This window comes from Filicampus tigris, chromosome 13 (genome assembly GCF_054856515.1).
Source record: "Filicampus tigris isolate MCC_2025a chromosome 13, RoL_Ftig_1.0, whole genome shotgun sequence".
Taxonomy (NCBI): Eukaryota; Metazoa; Chordata; class Actinopteri; order Syngnathiformes; family Syngnathidae; genus Filicampus; species Filicampus tigris.
In genome coordinates this window covers 18,827,102-18,851,780 of record NC_141229.1, presented here as the reverse complement: position 1 = coordinate 18,851,780, position 24,679 = coordinate 18,827,102, and the positions used below count along the sequence as shown (strand labels likewise).

General features: G+C 41.4%; 2 protein-coding genes across 9 annotated transcripts in view; one reads left to right on the top strand and one right to left on the bottom strand.

Annotated features, from left to right (window-relative positions):
• The window catches only part of LOC147137831 (zinc finger MYM-type protein 4-like), a 46,940-nt gene extending 33,503 nt beyond the window's left edge, over positions 1-13,437 (bottom strand). For all 5 annotated transcript variants that reach the window (XM_086049046.1, XM_086049050.1, XM_086049045.1 and 2 more), the window contains exons 1-3: positions 13,303-13,437; positions 2,769-3,420; positions 54-106 (exon numbers count right to left, since the gene is read on the bottom strand). In XM_086049046.1, the coding sequence (XP_085905172.1) occupies positions 54-106; positions 2,769-3,420; positions 13,303-13,341 (744 nt within the window). In that variant the 5' untranslated portion in view covers positions 13,342-13,437. The remainder of the gene's footprint in view (positions 1-53; positions 107-2,768; positions 3,421-13,302) is intronic.
• Positions 12,247-24,679, top strand: adprs (ADP-ribosylserine hydrolase). 4 transcript variants are annotated; one of them, XM_086049053.1, is made up of 7 exons: positions 12,247-12,355; positions 17,798-17,962; positions 18,540-18,636; positions 18,753-18,960; positions 20,442-20,629; positions 20,723-20,823; positions 22,632-24,679. In XM_086049053.1, exons 2-7 carry the CDS (start codon positions 17,800-17,802, stop codon positions 23,006-23,008), a joined length of 1,134 nt encoding a protein of 377 aa, XP_085905179.1. In that variant the 5' UTR covers positions 12,247-12,355; positions 17,798-17,799; the 3' UTR covers positions 23,009-24,679. The 4 variants fall into 4 exon arrangements, with proteins under 4 accessions (XP_085905179.1, XP_085905182.1, XP_085905180.1 ...); XM_086049056.1 differs by lacking the exon at positions 12,247-12,355 and adding an exon at positions 12,529-12,594; XM_086049054.1 differs by lacking the exon at positions 12,247-12,355 and adding an exon at positions 12,623-12,935.

Here is a 24,679-nt window from a genome sequence, read left to right as displayed (position 1 = left end):
AATTTGGAATGTTATAGTACGATGACAGTTTCCGTTAACTCAACTTTACCCACCTCTCCTTGCCGACTGTCTTCTGTTTGCTCCATCTGATTCAGAATTCCCACATCTGATGAGAGGTTAAAAAGTCATGTTTTAAAAGGGGAGATAGGAACCCCTCTCCCCCAAAATAAAATAAAGTTAAATTAAAAACCAAAACAAAACAAACAAAAAACACTGACATATTTGTTGAAGCTTTCAGTCCAAACCTAACAGTAGTATATTAGTAAAATTAACTGGGGGGTGGTGGGGAATTATCTCTGGCCCCTTCCGGTACCTCTAATCAGATTTTTAAGAAACCACAGCACCCGAGGAAAAACAACCACAGACAGAAGTATCAAAGATAGAACATGTGACAGGTGAGGTGTAAATAGTTTGCTTCGGCTAACTCGGCTAAGTCAACCACAAAAATTAATAATTGTAAATTACAATTGTGTGTTGCAGGCGGACGCAATCAGTCCAGGAAGTGCAGAAACTTAAATTAAAAATATGTTAAAGGTTTAGGGTCGCTCAAAGCCAAAAAAGGACAAAAATAAAGTTTTCTATAATTACTGCAATGCATAGCTGGCAAAGCTTGGCGATGGGAAGACAAGAACGTATAGGCGTGGCTACAAGCCGGCCGACCGACGCATACTACTAAAGCTATTATTAATTTTTTAATCATTAGCCAATGTAACATACCAACAGTTAGCATGCACCCTATGGTGTTTGTAGACTATATTATTATGTTTTATTTGGGCTACAATGTAACTGGCCGTGTGCCCGCATGCACAGCGCACATAGCAAGACAGATTTTTAAACTGTTCAGCCACACTGACTAAGAGGTCTCCTGACCCAGTGCCAAACCTGGGTCTTTAACAAAAGTTGGATCTACTTTCATCTTAGTTGTCTTTATTCTTAGTTTGGGGGAGGGTATTAGTTAAGTGGGGCTACATTCAAATCTTGCTAGCAGTTTTAAAACTCCAAACTCCCACTTTAAGTATGCTCCAAAACCATTTGGTCATACGCCGTCATGTGCATAAACATCAATTTAGAAGTTATTAAACAGTCATGCTCCTTCTGTGGTTTGTGCAGAACTACCAAATGTAAAACATTTGACCTTTTTATCTCTTTCCTGTGTCAAAGCAGCCACACAATACAGTCTGTTATACTTTGTACTACAGTGATTCTTTTTGTAGCAAATACACGCAGCAGCAAATTGATATTCAATATATTGAGTTACATTCACTTAAACTCGTCATAATTTTTATCGCTCCCTTGTACCTCAAGATTGGTGTCTTGAACAATTATGTAGAAGTTGACCAGCGTATACTCCATAAAGATTTTGAAATACAGTCATGTTCCAATATTAAGGTTGCCTTAACCCATTAAAGCCTAAAGCGCCTGGCTCAACAGCCCCCCAAAACCTAAGGTCGTCTTTGGAATTACCCTTGAAAACCTGATGTTTTCCTAGAAATTCAACACCTACAAAATAATTCATATCTCAGCCCCTGTACCAGACAGAAACATAATTCCAAAATATTTTGAGACCTTAGATGTGGCTTGCACACAGGCCCGAGTTTATTAATATTTACTGTTTCAATCGAAGATGTAAAAATAAAGTGTCAGTGTAAGAGAAGCACTATTTTTAATTTTAAAAATCGAGTGGTAATTACCACCTTCTATTTTGTTACAAAGACATTGATATTGTCATTGTCTACAATCATATATCTTAACCATATATCACGTTCGACAAGTTCTACTGGTTCAAAGGCCACAAGCGCATCCTCTATATCACTGCCGTTACTCATTTCAAAGCTACCGCAATCGATGGCGTCCGCCATTATGACTCGAAAGAATTCCAGAACATCCTCTGCGGGCTCACGACGCCGTCACGTGTATATTCTGATGCATTTCATTGGTTAAGAGAACAAAAATTGGATTAAAAAAAGAAAATGATATATGCTCTCCATGCTTTAAGGGTAGGAAGACGCAACAGCGCTCCAGGCTTTAAAGCGGAAGTCAACCCAAGCATATTTTTTTCAGGCAGGCCCACTAGTTGAAACACAGCATTTTGATTAATTTTGCGTTTGTGGAATATAAGTTAAGTAGCAAAATGCACTTGTTTTTAGCCATCTCCGGGGGTGGCCATTTTGTCTTCTGTCGACTGAAAATGACATCACAACTGCTTACAACGACCAATCACAGCTGACCTGTTCTCTGAATCTGAGCCGTGATTTGGTCGTTGTGAGCAGTTATGTCATTTTCAGTGCACAGAAGTGACAAAATGGCCGCCCCCTGAGATGGCTAAAAACAGGTGGATTTTGCTTCTTAACTCATATTCCACAAATGCAATATCAATCAGATTGCCGCGTTTCAACTAGTGGGCCTGCTGGGAACATATTCTTGAAAAAAAATGTATTTGAGTTGATTTCACTTTAAATGAAACCATTAAGTCTGGCACTGTGTCTGTGATGTGTGGGTGTGTTGAGTGCGTGTGTGTTGGTCATAAGTTCTTAAACTCAATTAACAATTTAGACCATGATACAAACATCAGTGCAATGGAGAGATTACACTATGTATCAATTTAACAACATTGTATTTGCCAGTCCAGGGTGTTCCCTGCCTCTTGACTAAGGTAAGCTGTGATGGGCTCCAATGCACCCGAGTTCCTTATCAGGAAAAGCAGTATAGAAAATGGATGGATGGATGGATGGATGGGTTAATTAGATAGAAGTGCACGAGATGCATACCTTGGCTGCTCTCAGGTGTGTTGTCCTTGGATGAGTGAGAAGTGTTGGCAGAGCCACTAGTCGCTTCCCTGTCTCGCTCCTCCTCTACCTCCCCTCTGGGCTCCAGAGGAGAAAGATCTTGAATTTTGTTATGGTCCTTTCTTGAGTGATTATTTTTGCATTTTGCTTTGTCACAGTCATCGTCCTGCAGTGTCTCTGCTGGCAGAGCAAAGTGCCAGTCCTCGTCCTCCTCCTCCTCCTCCTCCTCCTCCTCCTCCTCCTCCTCTTCTTCTTCTTCTTCTTCTTCTTCTTCTTCAGGACCAAATGAAGGAAGGCCATCCAATGCATCATCAAATGCTGCTTCGCCACTTCCTCCTCCTTCACTGGGTCCCATGGTAAATGAGGAGCGCTGGTCAGTGACCGGGGAAGCAATGCGAGGCGATGATGACTCTTCCACCCCCTCACCAATCTTTTCCTCTTGCCTGCTGCTGCTGCTGTTGTTGCTGCTGTCCTCGTCTGGATGTTGATGCTCCTCTAACTGTGAAATTTCATCGATGGCCTTTGTCTCCTCCAGACCGCCGCTCTTGGAGGAGGTGTTGGAGCCTTGGGAGGAGTCAGCAAAGTCTCCCAACCCCATCACCTGATCAAACACTCTGGATTGCTGCTGCTCATGCTGAGGAAAACAGGAAAGAGTGAGTTAACAGATGCATCATGTTGAATGACTACTGTAGATCTATGTGGTGAGCTGGAAATAAAAGTGAATAAAAGAAGAAATACAAGACTGATTCTTGAGAATAATAGATCAACCAAAGCCGAATGTCCAGACAGTGACCCCTTCGTTCACGAAGCGAACACAAAAGCACAAGCGCTTCCCGTGCCGTGATACGCAAGTGCATGGGAGCAGCGCAGCTAAGCAATGTGCCGACCTGGGCCGGGAGCAATCACTTAAAGCGATGGGTGTACAATAATCCCCCTCCACTTCACGGTTTGAGTTTTGCAACCTCAGTGCATCGCAGGTTTTCAAAAAGTATTCGACAAACAATTAAAAATTAAAAACAGCCATATCGGCAGCCATATTGTGGAAAGACGCATTGTTTCAAAGAGATGAGTTGACTCGATTGATTGGTTCCCGGTGCGAGATCGACCAATGAGAGCACGAGCGGATTTATTCCGTGATCTGATTGGTTGCACATCATAGCAGTCTGTTGCTAGTCTCGTCCACGCTAACAAACGAACTGCAGTTTTGAACAACGTTCTGTTCGGAAACAACTAACATTATTCAAACGTGCCGTTCAGTAAGTCAGAGTCGAGCCGGATAAGCGGATATTAAATGGCTGTGCTCAGAAGTTGTGAGCGGAGCACGACGTGTACGGCGGTGATAAACGAAAGAAGAAGGAAGCATGTTATGGCTGATACCTGATTTCATTTCTGACTTTTCTTAAAATTTATTTGAGCATCATGTTTAAAACAAAATTCACAAGTTTCAAAATAAGATTACAATTGAAACTCAAAAGGAGTAGGTTGAAGTTCAAAGAACTTAAATATCCTACCACTCATTCACCAAATAAAAGACAATGCTGTGTTGCATATATACCAACAATGGTTTACAATAATAATACAAAAAAATAATACAATTAATTAATGATGAAACAGAATGCAACTGCACAAACAGGTCGTATATTTAGTACTGATATAACAAAATGCAATTTAAAAACTGATTGCAACATCTGGTTTTCTTTTTTTTTCCATTCATGGTCATATAAATAATATTGGTGATGGAATACGATAAAGTGTAAAACAGGTTCGCTACAAGTGTGTATGTTTTTTTAAATTATTGTTTGACTTCTTCTGCGTATTTACGCAGAAGGTGATTTTATGAAGCTTTTTAAATTGCAAGTTTCTGGCGGCTTTGATTTCTCCACCTAGACAATTCCATACATTTACACCACGTTGTAACACACATACTTTTAAGACTGATTCGGGAATCTGTTTTTTGAAAATTCATTTTTTCCCTCAGATTGTAAATTCTTTCTCTTCTGCTGAAAATTTTTGGGACATTTACCGGAAGCAAATTTGTATGTATTTTGAACATCAACTGATTTGTTTTAAATTCTACAAGGTCCTTAAATTTTAGAATACTTAACTTTAGAAAAAGAGGATTTGTATGATCCCAATATCCTGCAGAGCTAATCATTCGTATTGCTTTTTTTTAAAATTGCATATAATGCTTCAATGTTACACTTATATGAATTTCCCCAGGCCTCTACACAATAGGTTAAGTGGGGTAAAATCAGAGAACAATAAATTATGTATAAAGCTTTCTTATCAAGATAATATTTTATTCATTATATATATATTAAATATATTCATTAAGGCCACAATCCTTGCTGTTTTGGTTTTGATCTTTCTAATATGTGGTTTCCAAGAAATTTTATGATCAAGAGTTAAACCCAAGAATGTGTGCTCAAACTCTTTCGATTTCTATGTTATCGATCATAAAATTTGTTTGTATGTTTACATCATGTTTTCCAAAGAACATGATCTTAGTCCTTTGTAAATTTAGTGACAGTTTATTTCTTGCAAACCAATTTTGTAGCTTGTTTATTTCATTTGTAATCTCAATCATACGTTTTTCAGGATTTTCACCTGAACACAGGTTTTTTTTAGAAACCAAGCATAGGTCATTGATTGGTCATTGAAGAGCTTTGGGCCCAGTACAGATCACTGAGGGACTCCACACACAATACTACCGCACATGGATCTGTACAATCCCCAGATCACACGCACAGAGTGCTGCGTTTATGCACTCAGAAATAGCAACACCCAAAGTAACAACATATTTGCCACAAGTCCTCCACGGCAACATGCAAAACATAGAACCTACGTACTTCGTTAGAATCTACAAATTTGCAGTGCTAAAAATAAAATGTTTTTTTTCTCGTTTTTATTGTGTAGATCAAATTATGCATACTAGCTCAGCAAAAATCAACGTTTTTGAGAAATTAAAAACCAATACAAGTGTTTATTTTAGTTTTCTTTACCACAGTGCATTTTCCTAATTTTACTCCTCTAATGGGAAGTATGTTTCACTACTTTCCACATAAAAAAATGCTTAGTGCCAAAGAAGAGTGAAATGTGTTTACAAGATAAGATAAGATAAGAATGCCTTTATTGATCCCACAGTGGGGAAATTTTCATTGTTACAGTAGCAAAGATATAGGTCACACAGGGGCGGCGGCATAATGAGGCCATTAATGTATAACATTGACGGCAAACATTTAGAATCAAACCTATGTAGATATACGCAGTAACATGTGTATATACACATGTGTATACACACCAACCTACATCTACATAAAAAATATGAGGAACACTCATTTCGGCCTGTACATAGTACAGAGGAAAAAATACTCTAAGTGACAGTGCTGCAGTGCTGTAGTGAAATGTAAGGAACAGCATTGGATAAAAATAAAACTAGACTAACAGTAGTGGGGAATGTTGAGTATTGCACGGTATTACAGTAGTGGGGAATATTGGGTATTGCACGATACGAGCTCAGGTGCAGGACTGCACAATTGCACTAATGACCGCCAGTTTGTAGAGACTACACAATGTTCTTGTTAAAGAGTCTGACAGCAGAAGGCAAGAAGGAACGGCGGAATAGGTACAAGTATTTCTTTTCGGATTGATAGAGTGTTTCATAGTATTAGTGCAACTCAGCATAACGTATAGTTTTTGGTTCAATTGTAAAATGCACTAAACATTTAGAGCTACAAATTTTAAGGCCATGGTGTCGCCTTCAATAGTGGTAACTCGGCATGTTTTTTTGTGCTGCATGACAACATACAGTATACAGTGATCCCTTATTCATCGCGGTTAATGGGGGGACAGAACCCGCCGCAATAAGTGAAACCTGCAAAGTACAGTCCTACTTATCATTATGATTATTATTTTATATATTTATTGTCCATTTTATTTTGGGGGATTTGCGCCTCTGTTATGCTGTTGCGAACCCCAACATGGTTCCCACACTTCTAAATACTTGTTAAACAATCAATTTAACTATAAAAATGCTAAATGAAGAATATAAATACCAAACTTGCAGGCCGTGATCAGAATTTGGCTTCGACCGACTGCGGCAGCTGATGAGCACGACGGAACGTTCGCTAAAAACTACGTTAAAAGTTTTAATATTCATCATAAAATTGACATACCATAACTAGAATGCCATAGTGTCATTTATCCAATTCTGCACTTTAAAACGCTTGTCGCCGTCATGAAAAGCGAAAGTAAAAGCGGCCGCTGCTTCTTCTTCCCTCATTCTTCTTCTTCTCCTCCTACTTCATTACAGAAGCATGGCCGCCGGGGATCATGCATTAACTTTATCTTTGCACAACAACATCAATAAAGTCCTTTGGATAAAATGCAACGCGGGATTGTAGTTAAGGTAAGACGTTTTAAGACAACCTAAGACAAAACTAACAAACACTTTCACACTTTATTTGGCGATGTCTAAGTCGTCCGTGCTGCTGGCCGGCCGGGAGCGCGCTGCGTTGCGCTCACGACTATAAACACAGCTGTTGTGCTGTGCTATCCGATTTGAACTAAACTTTATTAGAGTAAACACATCATTAAAAATACAGATGAGAAAGTATCCATCTTGAATCTGACTAAATCAACGGCACATTTGAATAGTGGACGAGACTAGCGAGAGGCTGCGATGATGCGCACCCAGTCAGCTCACGTACAGCACAGTGTGTGGAAAAATTAAATCCACTTGCTCTCATTGGTCGATCTCGCGCTGGGAACCAGTCACCGCCTTTTATGAGTGCCTGCGGGTATGTACAAAGTCTCCGAGTCAACTCATATCTTTGAAACAATGCGTCTTTCTGCAATATAGCTCCCGATATGGCTGTGTTGTTTCATTCTTGATTTATGAATGCTTCTGAAAAATCCGCAATGCACTGAGGACGCGAAAGTTGAAGCGCGAAGTAGCGATGGATCACTTTACTTACACCTACCTGTAATGTGCATTACTTGATCTCAAACATATGTTGACAAACTCACTGTTTGGAATAACTACAGTAATATAAATTAAACAACACTCACATCCCGCTAATGTCATCCCTATGTTACATGATTTAAAAGGCTGATTATTATTTGCAGTGATATATGTACGCAGTGTATCTATAGCCCTTAGTTCTCTGGCATTTCACCGTGACAGCTGTCCTCTCTCTTTTTAATAATTATATTATATATATTAAACAGTTCATAGCACAAAGAGAAGTGAAAAACATTTGTCAGAACTGCGCAGTCAACCCCTGCTATACGGGAACGAGCCCTGCTGAAAGTATCAAAAATTCGCTGCTCAGTGAAATAACGTGCTTAAAGGAAAAAAAATTGATCATAGCATCCACAACATGCATCTATCACGTACACGTTTATGAATTCATGTTAAATAAATATATTCTATATTTAGTAGTTACAACACAAACAAACCACCTTCACATGAAACTCTAAACTCATGAAACTAGTATTGGCAGGTCACTAGCCTAATAACATGCTAGCATAAACATCACACATGGGCCAACAGATATGCACACTAAAAGTATTGAGTTATTAAATTACCTTTTGCCATTTACACACAATAATAAAGGTGAGGAATATAATACAGTAAACGAGGGGTCAACAAGGACCACGTGAGGGCCTTAGGATGGGGCCATGTGCCAAGTCCTGGTACTAAATTGGCCTCAGGGCTAAATTATTAAAGACCGGATTTATTTTATTTTTATTTTGGCTAAATGCATGAACATTATTGTGCACCTTTTACTTCTTCAATCTAATCTCTAACTTATAAGATACGTGTCTAATAAGTATTTCTACAATCGGAGGTGAGTCGTTCCCTGTTCATGTTACGTTCTGTGCAGGCATCGTTTGATGCTGAACTTCACTTATTTTACATTAGGCACCTTCTTGGACAGCTAAGGGGTACTCGGGAAGATGCGTTCACAGATGAATAGGTAAATACGACATGACCCTTTTGAGCTGTGTGCCTATGGCAACGCTAAGCTAGAAGGGGCAAAGGCACCATCGCATTTCATCTGTGTAGAAGGCAAGAAATCCAAACGACCAAGGATGGAGGCACGTTGTGCTGCATACAACGCCATACAATTACAACAAAGAAAATGGGAATAACCTTCCACAGGTAAAAATATTTGTGTTTTTTCCCCAAAATGTTATGTATTGATAGCACATGCTTTCGTATTGACAAAGAAAAAAAAGGAAACCTCATGAAAATCAGTTGAGTCAAACAAATTTGCCATGCATTGCCTTTGATGGGAAAGTCACCCCTGTCAACATGGCTGCGACGCAGGTACAGGGTTAGCCGGGCTGCTAAAGCGTGCTGGCGTATCTAATGTTCATATCTGTAGATGCGCTTACTTGGTGTATTTTACCAGGTAAACCTTTATCAGGTACTTTGTGGGACAGCTAAGGGGTCCTCTGGAAGATGTGTTGGCTTTCTGTATTTACATCAGGCACCCTGTTGGGCAGCTAAGGGGCCTAGGGAATATGTGCTGAGTTTGCAGCAGTCATTCTCAGTTATTCTCTTTTATGGAGGCTTCTCTGTGTTTTGTGATCAAGATATTGGACAGAAATATACCGGGCAGCACAATGTGGACGGAGTGAGTTATTAAGATTAATATATTATAGAGAGTGTTTGTAATTCAGTCAACCAGGGAAAACTACCAAGATCTATGCACATTGGAATAGTGCATTAACATTAAAGACACATTGACTCTCCTCTAGGCTTTACACAATCAGGATTTTTGGAGCCATTCACCGGTGGCCGATCAATAAAAATTTTTTTTAAAAAAAGATAACCAACAACTGAACCAATCAAAAAATGGAGCAACATGTTTGTATTTAAATAACTTGTTTATATAATGTATACTTTTATGAAAATATTTATTTTCTTTCAAATGGGACAGCATATTAATGAATATTTATGTATATATGTAAATATGACGGATTATAGCTGTTGGCTAGTTGCCATCTGTAGTCTTTTGGCAGTTTGTAACATTTTAAGTAAACTTGTGTACTTGTGTGTTTATTGAGCATCAGCTGACATATTCTCAAGTATTTTTGCAAATGTTTAGCAATGAAGCAGTGAAGTGGGGATTAGGGCTGGGCCGATAATTCGATATCAATATGTATCGCGATTGACACGTGATTGATACCAATAGAAAATACCTTCGATAAAACGTTCGATAGAAAAAAAGAAAAAGAAAAACAAACCCAATCTCAGCATGGTGCGTGATGTAGGCAGCGCGCTTCCGCCTCCAAACATGAAGAAGAAGCGTTTAAACCAAAGAAGAAGCAGCTTTTAAACCAACGAGGAAGAAGCATTTCAACCAACAAGAAGAAGCTATTAACTCAACGGAGCATGCTCGCGGGCCCGCGGCCGTGCGCTACGCTCACGGGCCCGGTGGCTGTGCGCTATGCTCGTGGGCCCGGCGGCCGTGCGCTATGCTCGCGTCCAGCGAGCGAGCGCCGTAACTTTGCTCAAATAAATGACCACTCGACTCAGTACAACTCTTACAATTAAATTATATCATGCATGATAACCCTATTAAAAACCCGTGGATGGAGCCATGGTGTACAAGTAGATGAGTTCTTGTCTTTGACATGCTAGCAGTAGTTAGCCTTATCAGACACCGGCATCGCACTCAAGGTCAAATCAAGCAGGTAAAATATGCCCATCATTGTCAGCTGGGATAGGCTCCAGCTCCTATCCACGACCCTGTACAGGATAAGCGGTGTGGAAGATGACAATAAGCAAGCTCAGTGTGTTCTTAGCCAACTAATTGTAATTCCCCAAAATAATGTCCAACTAATGGGTGGCAATGCGCATTTAAGTTTGCATCTTACAGGTCAAATTCAGATGAAAGCATACACTTCCATGTGACTGTGACTGGCTGGCGACCAGCTTCTTTTTAGGCTTCTTTCTACTACTGCGTCGGCACGAGCGACAACTGCCGCATTGATTCACATGACCGACGCATTGTGCTGTTGGTGACAGGTCTGCGACACATGCCACGCACACATCAGGAATTGTTGCTGCTCTGATCGGTCCATTATGTCACATGTTGCGATGACATACAGTTTCCCACACGGAGAAGAGTAGAGAGAGGATGCAGCACGCAGCTCGTTGCTGCTGCAAGCAAACTAGTTTGACAATAAAATTAAATGCATAGTCTAAACGTCTCGGTCCCTTAATGGTTGTAGCAGGCACGATATCCATTGTCGCTGTCTTTTTGAAGCAACGCCCCCCGACTTGTTTCAAAACAACTTGTGCCCATGAGTATATTCAAGCTGCGCGCAGCACTGACTCAAGGATGACGCTAGCACATCAAGGAGGAGTTCATGCACTTCATCTGGCGTCTTCCCTACTTCCAGAAATACGCTGTAGCAAACCTGCTGTGTATAGTGGTTTGATGGTGTTCTTTTATTTTGAACGCCGTGAAGGAGGGGAAGTGTGCAAAATAAATAAGTAACTTGTTGACTGCGACTTCTGACCGTCTGTTGGACCAAAATAATTATACAATACGACAAAACCAACCCCGGGGCTCGCAATGGAAGTAATCACATGCAGTTGGGTAAGTAGTAAAGTACTAGTGGCGCATTTTGAAGCGTATCCACAGCGGGTTTGAATAGTAAATTAGCCAGCTAATGATCCTTAAAAAGCCTCTGCCGTTAGCATCTCTCCCGCGGCGGCGACAATCACGGACACTTTTTTTTTTTCGGCCCGGGGGGGCGGAACGGGGCGGGGGGAGGGGAATGGGGGGTTGGGCGATCATTTTTATGAATAAGGGCGGGGGGTCGCGGCCGTAAAGGTACCCAGGTCAAGGGTGGAGGTTCGCGGCCGGACCGGCAAAAAAGGGTCAAGTGCCTAGCTCTGGTATATACATACGCATACACGCACACACACTGTACTATAATTATATAGTGTAGCAAGTAGCGACCCGGCAGTTGTGTTACATGGATTGTTGTTATAATTCCAGATCATCTGTGGGGCAGATCCTGAAATCGTCATATGCGGTTGGAGGAGCAAATGTCTGAATGTGATTGGACGAACGAGTCGAGGGGTGGGCAGCGACGGGGGCAGCAGTAAACGAGTTTGCGTTTGGAGCAACAACTGAATTTTTTTAAATAAAAATCAATGACGTAATCGATTAGTCTAAGTTGACTTGACTGTCATCACCTTAGCTTTGACTACAAAAAAGTCGTTCAACCTGTAACTACAAAACCAAGATTCCACAAGATGGCACCAAAGTATTAGTTTTAGTACTATGGATTTAGCACAAAAATAGACTTGATGATATTTTCAGCAAATAACATAGGCTACACCACACCCCAAAAAAAAAAAATAATAAATCGGTGAATATGTGAATGCCAACCGAATATTATTATTCAGGGGTTCACTGTACTGCAGTTTTGAAAGGTATCTGCGTGGACTGGTATGATATGCATTGATATATTTGGATGCACTATTGTCCTCTATTAGTTTCTTTGGCATTACAGATCAGAGTACTCCTCAGCGGTTTCAGGCAAGTCATTTCTTGTATTTAAGGTAAAACATCTACGTTGATACTGTATTGTTTTCAACGAGCAAAATGCATGCTGCAACGAACATGTTAATGTATCCCACCAGCAGTCCATCAGGCAAGTCTTTGCGCGCAGACAATTTTTTCCACTCGAGCAACACATAATAGTATGACATTTACAGAGAAATAACACTGCAAAGACTGAAAAAGTGACAACCGTGACGTCGGCAGAAATTGAGGACGTAAGGAAATTGTGTTACGTTTACTTCATATTTTGGACGCGTTCGACGTAAATGCACATAATTACCCAAATTTTGAACGACGAATGTCTGGTTAAATTATGTTATATACGAGTTATCTGAAAAATCTAATGACAGCACAATAGAAACGAGATAATCGAGACAGTGGGTCAACAATGAATTGTAAAGACTGCAGGCCTCACGTTGTCTCTCCTCTTACAGTGGGAGTGTTTAACCATTTGCTTGGTGGGATTTAAAATGCTTGGCAATATAAAGTATAGTCAATCGACGGACTTGTACGAGAGTATTTGAATATAGTGCAGTATGCCGTTTTAATAGTCCATGTAAGTACCCTTGCGAAAGGTTCGTGGGGGGCGGGGGGGAACACCGTGCAAAAATGCTGCATTACTGGATAACAATATTTTATGGCTCACAATAGCACCATGTACTACTTTTACTGATATATTGTTATGTTAGCTAGCGAATTTGAAGCCAGCGATTTTGGAGGTAGAGCTCCCATCACGACTAACAACAGCGTGCTAGCGTCACATACTAGTAGCAAGCTAACTAGCTTTAGCCTTAGCACCCGTATCAACGCTGTGAGAAAACCAACAATGACCGCTTATGACACTTTGTGGTCGGACGCAATAAATAAGTTGACCCGGTGTTTATTGCACAGAAGTAATTGCACACCTTGTACAATTTGCTTACCATTAATCGCTTGAGTCTAAATTCCTCCGAGTCCGCCATCTTTAATTATGCTGCAGTCATTGGCTTCCAAACAGCACCCCGGCACCACCACAACCACCTCCACCTCCTCCTTCTCCTCGTGTTTCTCCTCCTCCTCCTCCCTCTCCGGCCCTGTCGCTTCTTTCTCGGCTACTAGCAGCTACAAGAAGGATGATGGTGTGAAGCGGCAAAGTTTAAGTTCTTCCTCGGCTACGAGCGGCTACAAGAAGGATGATACTGTGAACCGGCAAAGTTTAAGACTGAAATAGCAAATAACCACTTAAATCAAATAGACGAGGCATAAGCACTATGTACTTAAGTTGATGTACTGTACTCTTAATACTAATACAATACCATACAATTTTAATTATATAGCGAATTTCATAACAGCTAGAGCTGTAACAAAGCACGTTACAAACAATACAATAAATAGAACAAAAACAATAAAAGGCTGTGATACATGTATTCATAAATATAGACATAAATATTATATAAATAAAATCTAAATAAAGAAGCCAATAAATTGGCATAACACACTATATAGAATTGACACCGGAAAACTCCGAAAATTTCAGGTCTGATCAAAAGCCAGAGAAAAGAAATGTGTCTTCAACCGGGTTTTAAAAATGGACAGAGAGGGGGCTTGCCTAACAACCAATGGGAGGTCATTGCAGAGGGAAGGACCAGCAGTTGAAAAGGCTCGATCCCCTCTGAGGCTCCTCTTGGTCCTCAGCATCTCGAGCAGCGCCTGGTCCGCAGACCTGAGGCTGCAGGAAGGTGCGTATATAGGAGTGGAGGAGCTCTGAGAGGTACGCTGGGGCCAGGCCATTTAATGACTTATAGACAAATAAGAGAATCTTAAATTGAACCCTAAAATGCACTGGGAGCCATTGAAGGGAGGCCAGAATTGGTGTTATGTGCTCCATCCTCCGAGCTCCAGTTAGTAGGCGGGCAGCAGAATTTTGGACCAACTGGAGACACTTTAGGGAGGACTGGCTGACTCCGAAATAAAGTGCATTGCAGTAATCTAGCCGAGATGTAACAAAGGCATGGATGACTGTTTCTGAGTGCTGATGGAGGAGGGGTTTTACCTTAGCCAGCTAAGGTGAAAGAAGCTCAACTTTACAACAGCGCTGATTTGCTGGTCCAATTTAAGATCACTGTCCATCTTAAAACCCAAGTTTGAGTCTCTTGGCTTTAGATATGAAGCCAGGGGGCCCTTATAGTATATATATATATTTTTTAAACACGCAGTAAAAGTTTAAGAACAGATTTAACTCATTTACTGTAAGGGATCATTCACATATGTACGTCATTGCAGCAGTAAAATGTTAGTATGTGTTTGTATATAATTTGATAACTTATTTTTTTATGTACATTAACTTTAAAAAGTATTTTAAACACGTCTCTAAATAACGGGCACGTGTGTAAACGTTGAACTCGACTGCAAGCAAAATAGGCTTCAGCTACACACAGCTTCGCAGAATGGAATGCATCTAAAGCTGGAGTGCCCAAGTCCGGTCCTCGAGAGCCACTATCCAGCCCAGTTAGATGTCTCCCTGCAACAACCTGATTCAAATGATCAGCTCATCAGCAAGCTTTGCAGAAGCCTGATAATGATCCTGGTCATTTCAATCAGGTCTGTTGGACGAGGGAGACATGTAAAACAGGTTGGATAGTTGTCCCGTCAATCATCAGCAAAACGGTCAGCGATGGACTGACGGACCGGTCCGGAATGCCCACCTCTGCTTATTTCATAGTATGACTGGAAACGATATGGCTTCATTCTTTCAGGAATCTCACTCGGTAGACTTATTTCCAGGGGTGGGCATTTTACTGAATTTTGCTGGTCCATCATTCGTCTTCTGTCAGTCCGTCATTTTTCGTGACAAACTGAATTGTATTTCTAATGTGAAAGATGAATCAGTCTTTTTTCCGGCTGGAATAAATCAATAGGAATCGTCTACAGGCTGGTCCGCCTGTCCTTTTAAATGGGCTTCCGTTTGCTTTTCCAGCCTCCAACTTCGACCAACTTCCACTGACCCCTGACTGATTGATATTTGAAATGAAAGACTCACTGTGGCATGGAAGACTCACCCCAGCCGGACTAAATACATATCTTTTTAAGACTCACAAGCTGTTAAAAATTTTGATGAATTTGATCAAAGTGCAGACACATTCTGAGCTCCGTGGACGTGCGGTGGATGTCATCGGATTTCATTCATGGACATGACAGTGTGCATCGAACCCTCTGAAGAACTGAAGAAATCAATCATTCAATTAAATCAATCAATTGAATGCATTATTGTGTTTTGAAAAGCAGCCCACTGGTCGTAGCACAGGTATGGAGGGTGGGGCATGGAGGGGCACACACGGACATGTAGCATCGGGTGATCTCCCTGGTCAACTTTACATAATCCGCCTGCGGAGGCCTGCTTGCATTTCCTTATAAACATACGTTGCATGCTGTAGTCTAATGAAGTTAACTAGTTATAATGAACATTACTAGTATCTAGCAAGCTACCTACAGTATAATGAAGTAAACTAGTGACTCGCTAATCAGTTACTAACTAGCTAGTTGTAATGGAGATGACTAGTTACTAGCAAGATATATATAACATAGGACGTATTGGCAACTTGTATAAATTTTCCCTAAATATTCATCTTAGATTTTTTTTTTTGGTACGTTTTTACAAACATAAAACATACTTTTAAAAAAGCTGATAAACATTCAATATATGTGTTTCCCAATAAACAGGAAGAAATTGGCGGAAAATCCTGGAAAAAATGGGAAAAATCACAAATATTCGGAAGTATTTAATTTAAAAAAAAATCAGTTAATCTGCACGTGCTGCACTGTGAATATAAGAGGGGTTGAAGTTTTGAGTTGTAATATCACCGATCACCACTAGATGGCATACATGCCTTAGTTGTGTCTAATACTGCCCTATATTAAAACATGAGTAGGCGCAATAATCAGCCACGGGACACAGATGTGCGGATGGCGGACGTCACACTCAGAAAGTTAATCATCGACAAGGGTGGTGGGGCAGCTGCCATGCACTTCGACTGGCCACAATAGAGACCGGCCGTTCAGGAAAATCAGACATTCTCCTGCAATTCCCAATGGCCGCCACGCCCCTGCTAATCAGAAAGTCAGATCACAGAGATTTGATTATTTTGTAGTGGTGAGCAACCAGTCATGCAATAGATGAGGACCAACGTATTTAACAATTTTATCATTAATTGTTAAGTTATACCGACTAATTTGCTTAAAAATGGCTGTCAAATTTGCACCCTTGACTGCACCATGATCAAACATTGCCCCCCAATCTCATTATTTCTGCACCTCCCCCATTTCCTTCTCACCTGCACTCTTTCTTCTCAACATTCTCACTTTGCTATATTAGTACGTTTCTGATGAATGAAATTGAGATGAGCCTTGAACAAATCAGATCCCAGCAAAAATTGGGACGAATTCAATGCGATGTGGGGGAGCCGGGAGGTAGGATGGGGGCCATGATCCCACACGTTCAGAGCTTGTCTGCCTCTATGAGTAAGTCAAGTAAAACATTTTCTTAGTAATAAAATGTTCTTTTAGGGCCCACTAGTATAAACACAACATTCTGATTAACATAGCTCACCTGTTTTTTGTTTTATTTCATGGGCCTTAAGGCACTGCGATACCATTTTCAGTTGACAGCAGGTGGCAATATGGCCGCATCCTGAGATGAATAAAAACGGGTGTATTTTGCTGCTTAACTCATCTTCCACGTTATATATTCAATATACAGTATAATCAGGAGTATAATTTATACTCCTGTTTCGGTTCAAATCCAAGATCCAGCCGTCCTGTGGAGTTCGCATGTTCTCCACATGGTTGCATGGGTTTCCTCCCTCATTCGCCAAAAACTGCATTATTAGGTTAATTGAACACTTTAAATCAGTGGTCCCACCACTGCTCTGTTGTGAATTGTCAGGTTATTAATCACTTACAAAGATGACAATCTGCCAGAATTTCCATGAGATGAACCGTAAACTACTCCTGTCCAGCAGATAGCGCTATTGCCCTTTAAAAACTGCATGAAGCAATTGCTCTAAACTTGTACGTCCTTGGAGAAATAACACAAAAATAACCTGCCTTAGTCGTGAAAGTAATCACACGTACATACAGCTGTTTTACATTAATTGTTTTAGATGTATGTGAATCACAATGCTATCCTGTGCCATTTATTTTAATCTACTGTTACTGTATTTTCCGTATGTCCACCTTGAGTTTCCGTCTGTAAATGACATCGAGCCATTACCCGGAAGTAGTAGACAGACTGACGAGCCGACATTTGTTGTCGTTTGTATATTAAAAAAAACACAATTATTGCTATTTGTCGTTTATGCGCGTCAAAGACTTGCTGTGGTTAGTTTACGCTTTCGTTTACACGGACACATTTGGTGACCGGCGGATGAATGGCGAGAGCAGTGATGGCAGCGGCGGGGCCGACGTCCCTCTCCCGGTTTCGGGGAGCACTGGTTGCGGCTGTGCTGGGCGACTGTGTCGGTGGAGAGTTCGAGGGAGTTGAGGAGGTTCCCATGGAGAATGTGCTGCAGCATATGAACAGTCTGGAAGACGAGACGAAAGGAAATGGTGAGTGCCACAACATTAGGTACACCCACACATGCTACTCGCATTCAATAAAAGGCAATAAATAATAATGATAATAATATAATAATAATCCATCCACCCATTATCCAAACAGCTTCCTCATGAGGGTCGCGGGCGTACCCAGCCGTCTTAGGCCGTAGCGGGGTTCTCCCTGAACTGGTTGCCAGCCAATCGTAGTGTATAACAAATAAACATTCACACTAATGATGGGTTGATGATACTTCAAGGAGTGTATCGACACATTACACACACTGTTGACGCTGGATTGATTCTGTGTTGGTCACTCTATAGTGACCTCTGCAGTACATCTAAAATCATAGCAGGTAAACAAAATGAAAATAAGAGAAAAACTATTATAACCATGGTAGAGCAGGAACTTACAATATATAGAAATTATGTGGAGGTAGTACATGCTTGTCCAACATCGAAAAACTCTGAAAATGCTACTGCAGGAAAAAAAAAACATTACTTGATTTACAACTTTACAGATGACACATTTTCTCTTCACGCTCATGGTATATGTAACAGGTGCAATTCAGTGTGTGCATGTGTCTTTCAGGTATTCTTGAATACAGTGACGACACGGCTATGGCGCGTTGTGTGATCCAATCTCTGCTCACCCGGGCTGGCTTTGATGAGCATGACATGGCTCGCAGGTAAACAAAAAGACCACGTGCATGTGCGCTGTAGCACTTTTTTTTTTTTGTCAACTATGTGAAGCAAAACACAATCACTGATTTACTCCCTACATGAAAATGTCATGCTTTTCCAGGTTTGCAAAGGAGTACAGCGTATCCCCGGGTCGTGGTTATGGTTCTGGAGTGATCCAGGTGTTAAAGAAGCTGGCGTCTCCTCACCTCACTGACGTGTACCAGCCAGCCAGGGATCAATTTAACGGTCGGGGCTCTTTTGGGAATGGTGGCGCTATGAGGGCGGCCCCCTTTGCGCTGGCCTTCCCTGATCTAGCTGATGTTAAAAAGGTTTGCCAAGAAAATATTAGGACTTGAAGGAGACATTTTTTGCAATTTAAAACCGTTCCCAGCTGTCTTAATCGTATGTCATAAATATACTTTCATCAAAATACTCCCAAGGACCAAGCATTAGAGCCATGCCAGTGTGGAGCTACCATATTTTCGCGACCATACTGCGCACCATATTCAAAGGCGCAGTCTCAGTTACGGGTGCTATTTCTGCATTTAACACATACATTATGTGCACCATATTATTGCGCACAGGCATGGTAAAGCACACGCTATAATAAAACATACGACAGCATGTATGCATGGTATATATTGTATTGTTTAATGTACTCACATTATTTTTTTAAGAAACACGGATGATAACATTAGAGCTGATTGCAAAGTATGCTCTCCAAAATGGATTCTTGGGTGGTGACTAGAGGTGGTTGCTCCGCAAGTTGCAGCAGTAGCCGTCAAGTGTAGATTTTCTCCCGTTATGAAACAGCGGCGTAAATTTGCCCCACTGCAAGGCTCGAAATATTTTTATTTCTTTGAGGAGCAGTTTTGATAATCAACGACTTCATTGGGACACTTTTATAATTTTGTGGAGCAATTTCTTGCAGTTTAATCCCTGAGTCCTGAAGCTTTGTTGAATAATTCAGTTAAACTATTATTTAGTGTTCCCTCTACAGCTACAAAGATAGATAGCCCCTTCAATGCACGCACAGCGAAGGGATTTTTTTCTCTCCTGGAGCTTTGAGGGGGCTTGAATGATATGAGGGGTGAGGGCTGAGAAAATAATTGATTTTCATCACCTCACTTATGGTACAGGATTAGCATGTTCGGTATACAATGAGTGTTCACGGAATTTGGCCAAAGAATATTCAACCCCAAAAAATAACAAAACATTACAAGTGACCATAGGGAATTGGCAAAATCTTTAACCAAACGCATCTATGGCGCTCAAAGAAATGTACCCGTACACGAGACGCCGAGTATCATACATGTTTGATAATTTGACGGGAGGGCTCCTGCACACGGTGCACACTGATTGAGTTAAAGAAGCGCTGGCACAGCACAGCTCTCTATATAAACTGCGTGTGACTGAGAGACTCCTAGTCACACAAGTGGCTCGAAGGCACAAAGAGTTCTACATCTACATTGCCAGCAGAATTAAGCGGACCGCAGTCAGACAAGCAGAGCAGTCATTGAAGACACACTACAACTATTTTTTTAAAATACCGGTGTTAAAAAAAAAAATTGTCTTTAGCCGTTTTAACACTGAAAAATCACGGTACGGTAATGGTACCAGTATCCTGTGCAACACGAGAGCTAACATATTGAATTGGTTGTTTAATTTCACACTTGGGTCGGCATGTACTACGGCATGAGACCAAACTATCTGTATACCTGCACTTAAAAAGTAAAAATTTCCACGATATGTTCCCTTTTTCATGAAATTTTGTTTCTCATCATGAAGTTTCTCTCTCTTGCGTTGCTAGTTTGCTCGTCTGGGTGCAATGCTGACTCACTCCTGCTCCCTTGGTTACAACGGGGCAGTGCTACAAGCATTAGCAGTCCACCTTGCACTAAAGGGTGCCTTGGACCTGCCTCAGACGTTCATCAACACACTCATCACAGAAATGGAGGAAGTTGAGGGTGATGAGGTCTCACGGAATGATGCCAGAATGTAAGTGACGAAATGCTTCAGCACAAATAAGGCATTATTAGTGGTTGCGATTGGAAGTACAGTAATTGTTATCCCCTGGTGTGTTGGCTGAAGTCTAAAGGAAGCAGAGAAGCCATTCTGTAACCGCCTTCATCGAATCAGAGATTTGATGGACACGAGCAAGGTCACCATAGAGGAGGTCATCTCTGAGCTGGGTCAGTACTCATCTTTTAAAATTTACTTTTGGGAAATCTGAGGGGACACAGTCAACAACATAGGCCAATTTAATGATTTAGTCAATATGTAATTAAAAAAAAAAGAAATTAACCAGAAAAGGACTGTTACCTGAGGGGAGAGAGCGACATGATTAGTGCGGAGCACACATGTATAGTAGATGAGTCCGGTGCTTTCAATCAAGAGGACCCGCCCTGCCTGCCTGAGGAACCGCCCCAGAAGGTCAGGAGAGCGGCCATCACAACCCCCTCCTTAAAATGAGGGTTCTAACCCTGAGCCAAAAGTCGTAAAACAAACTCCAGTCCCTGTTTCCGAGTCGTGGCCCTGCATCCTCCAACCAACCATCCGACTCCATCCTGGTACCTGAGAAGCAATTTCAGAGGAGGAGGCAGAGGGTAGCAGAGAAACAACAAAAGTTAACACAGCATCAGCAATAATGTTGTTGGCATTCTGCAAAGATTTAAAGGGGAGGTCAACCCAAATAGATTTTTTTCAAGAATATGTTCTATGCAAACCCACTAGTTGAAAAAAGGCATTCTGATAAATATTGCGTTTGTGGAATAAGAGTTAATCCACCTGTTTTTAGCCATCTCTCGGGGCAGCCATTTTGTCACTTCTGTCGACTGAAAATGACATCACAACTGCTCAATGACCAATCACGGCTCAGCTTCAGAAAACAGGTCAGCCGTGATTGACGCGGGTGAGCCCTGAGCAGTTGTGATGTCATTTTCAGTTGACAGAAATGACAAAATGGCCTGAGATGGCTAAAAACGGTTGGATTTTGCTGCTTAACTCACGCAAAATTAATCAGAATGCCCTGTTTCAATTAATGGGCCTGCTGGGAACATTCGTGAAAAAAATGGGTTTGGGTTGATTTCCACTTTATTGCTGCATTCACAACAACTCCGTTGGGAGCGTTTCTGGCAGCGCGTTTCAATTGGAGTCAATGTAGTTCGCGCGGGCGGTTGCGTGCGGGGCAGTCCGAATGTTGCGTTTGAAGCGGTAGGACGTGGAGCGAAGCACCGCAAATTCGCCCCATTCGTTGCGGATTCAAAAAAAAAAAAGAACTTTTTTGCCATTTCGCCTCGCGGCAGCCTATCGGCATCGGGCATACTACATCACACACAGCCACACGGCGTCCTGTTCACTCTGTGTTTTTTTAATTTTTTTTTTACCGTTCTTGAACTTTACCAAGACAGCAATATTGTTATCATTAGCATAGTGTGTCAGCCACTTGATTGCGATGTTGAAAAATGCTGTCGTCTACTCCCAAGCAAATCCCCTCCCCTCTCCGCTGTGCGCAAATGAGCGGCTGTAGCATTCAGTTTTCAAATTTCCGGTGGTCAAACGCGAGCAAATGAGGCGAAGCGGAACACTTCATCCGCGATTGGTGTGAACGTAACATAAGAGAAGTACGCGATTGGTGTGAACGTAGCATAAGAGAAGTAAGTTGTTTATGGTTAACAAAGACTGTCAAGGGAGTCAAACCAGAAGCAAAATAGACCTCGAAGTGCTGTATAGCCCAGATGGGGCCGAAAGCCTCAATAACCAAATAGTTTTGTTGATATTTATTACATTTATGCGAGAAGAAAGTAACAGTACACTCAGTACCCTCATCATTTTCCTGCAAAAGCACAGCCCCAGTCAATTAATAAAAATAACGGAAACATAAATCTTCATTCTGCAGGTTTACCTTTGCACCTGGTGTAAATGTCAGTCTCAAAAGTAAGGGGTCCAAACCTTTTTTTGTATTCTGCCCATTCATGTTAACATTTCACCTTTTTTTCAGGTAATGGCATTGCAGCACTCCAATCAGTACCAACTGCCATATTTTGTGTTCTACATTGCCTACAACCACGGGAATACCTTCCAGAGAACTACGGTGGCCTGGAGCGGACAATAGCCTACAGTTTGGCACTGGGAGGGGACACAGACACCATAGCTTGCATGGCTGGGGCCATCGCTGGAGCCCACTATGGCATAGAGGTCATTCCTCAACCCTGGATCCGCTGCTGTGAGGGGGCAGATGACGCAGATGTGAATGCAAAGCGGCTTCACATATTATACCACCAGGTGTCACAGGGGAGCGGGACAAGAACAGGTGATCAGAGCAGTGAAGAAACATCTGAGAACTATCAAAAGTCTTCTAACGGCACAAAGAAGTAAACCACAAGCAAAAAAGTTACCACCTCAATTCCAGTGAAGTTGGGATGTTTTTTAAAAAATACATAAAAATAGAATATAAAGATTTGCAAATCCTTTTCAGCTTATATTCAATTCAATACACTATAAAGATGATTTAATTTCCACCTGATGAATGTTAGTTTTATTTGGCACTGGGAGGGGACACAGACACCATAGCTTGGGCAAAAGGCAAAAAAAAAAAAACAGGGAAAGTTAAGGAATGCTAAAAAATAACCCGCCCATTTGGAACATTCCACAGGTCAACGTTATTGGTTATAAAAGAAGCATCCTAAAAGGCTCAATTGTTCACAAGCGAGGCTGGACTGGGATGAGGCTCGCCACTTTCTGAACAACTGCTTGAGCAAATAGTCCCAACAGTTTAAGAACGTGTCTCAATGTACAAATTATGATGTACAAAAGGAGCCCATAACTCCAATTCTGGCCTCCCTTCACTTGCTATCTGTACATTTTAGAGTTCATTTTAAAGAGGAAGTCAACCCAAACTTATTTTATTACAGAATATGTTCTATGCAGGCCCACTAGTCTAAACACGGCATTCTGATTAATATCGCGTTTGTGGAATATGAGAAATCCACCCCTTTTTAGCTAGCTCAGGGGGCTGCTATTTTGTCACTTCTGTCGACTGAAGATGACATAAAAGTTACTCAGGCCTCATAACGACCAATCATGGCTCAGCTTTAGAAAACAGGTGAGCCGTGATTGGTCCTTATCTGAGCCGTGAGCAACTTCGATGTCGACAGAAGTGACAAAATGGCCGCCTCCTGAGATGGCTAAACATGGGTGCATTTTGCTGCTTAACTGATATTCCACAAACGCAATATTAATCAGAATGCCATATTTCAAATAATGGGCCTGGGGCATGCTGTGTTATAACTGGATGGCATTGTCATAAAAGAGTGCGAGTACTAGACTGGCCTGCCAGCAGTCCAGATCTGTCTTCCACTGAAAATGTGTGACACCTTATGAAGCACAAAATACGACAACCGAGACCCCGGACTGGTGAGCAACTTAAGTTGTAGGCTACATCAAGCAAGAACGGGTACAAAGCTTCAACAAAGAATGTCTTTACTTCCCGGGCTTGTTCAAAGGAAAGGTGATGTAACACATTGGTAAACCATGCTCCTGTCGGAACGTGTTGCCGGCATCAAATTTGAAATGAGAGAATCTTTACCAAGAACAATGTCCATCAGTGTGAACATTAAATACCTTGTCTTTCTGGTGTAGCGAATTGGATATAGATTGAAAAAGATTTACAAATCATTTTATTCTGGTTTATTTACATTTTACACCGTGTCACAACCTCACTGGAGTTGGGGTTTTTCAAAACTGTTTTCTCCTCCGTTGGCCATTGCAGTAACTGATGAAGGGGACATTTTTGGGGGGGAGGTGAGCGAGAAGAATAGCAAATGTTCTTCAGTAATGTGTCAGCATAAAAAAACAACAACAAAAAACTGGACATTAAAGATGGGAAATTAACCGAAACATATTTTTTTCAAGAATATGTTTCCAGCAGGCTCACTAGTTGAAACACGGCATTCTGATCAATATTGCGTTTGTAAGCTGCAGCAAATTCCACCCGTCATTTAGCCATCTCAGGGGGCGGCCATTTTGTTATTTCTGTCGACTGAAAAT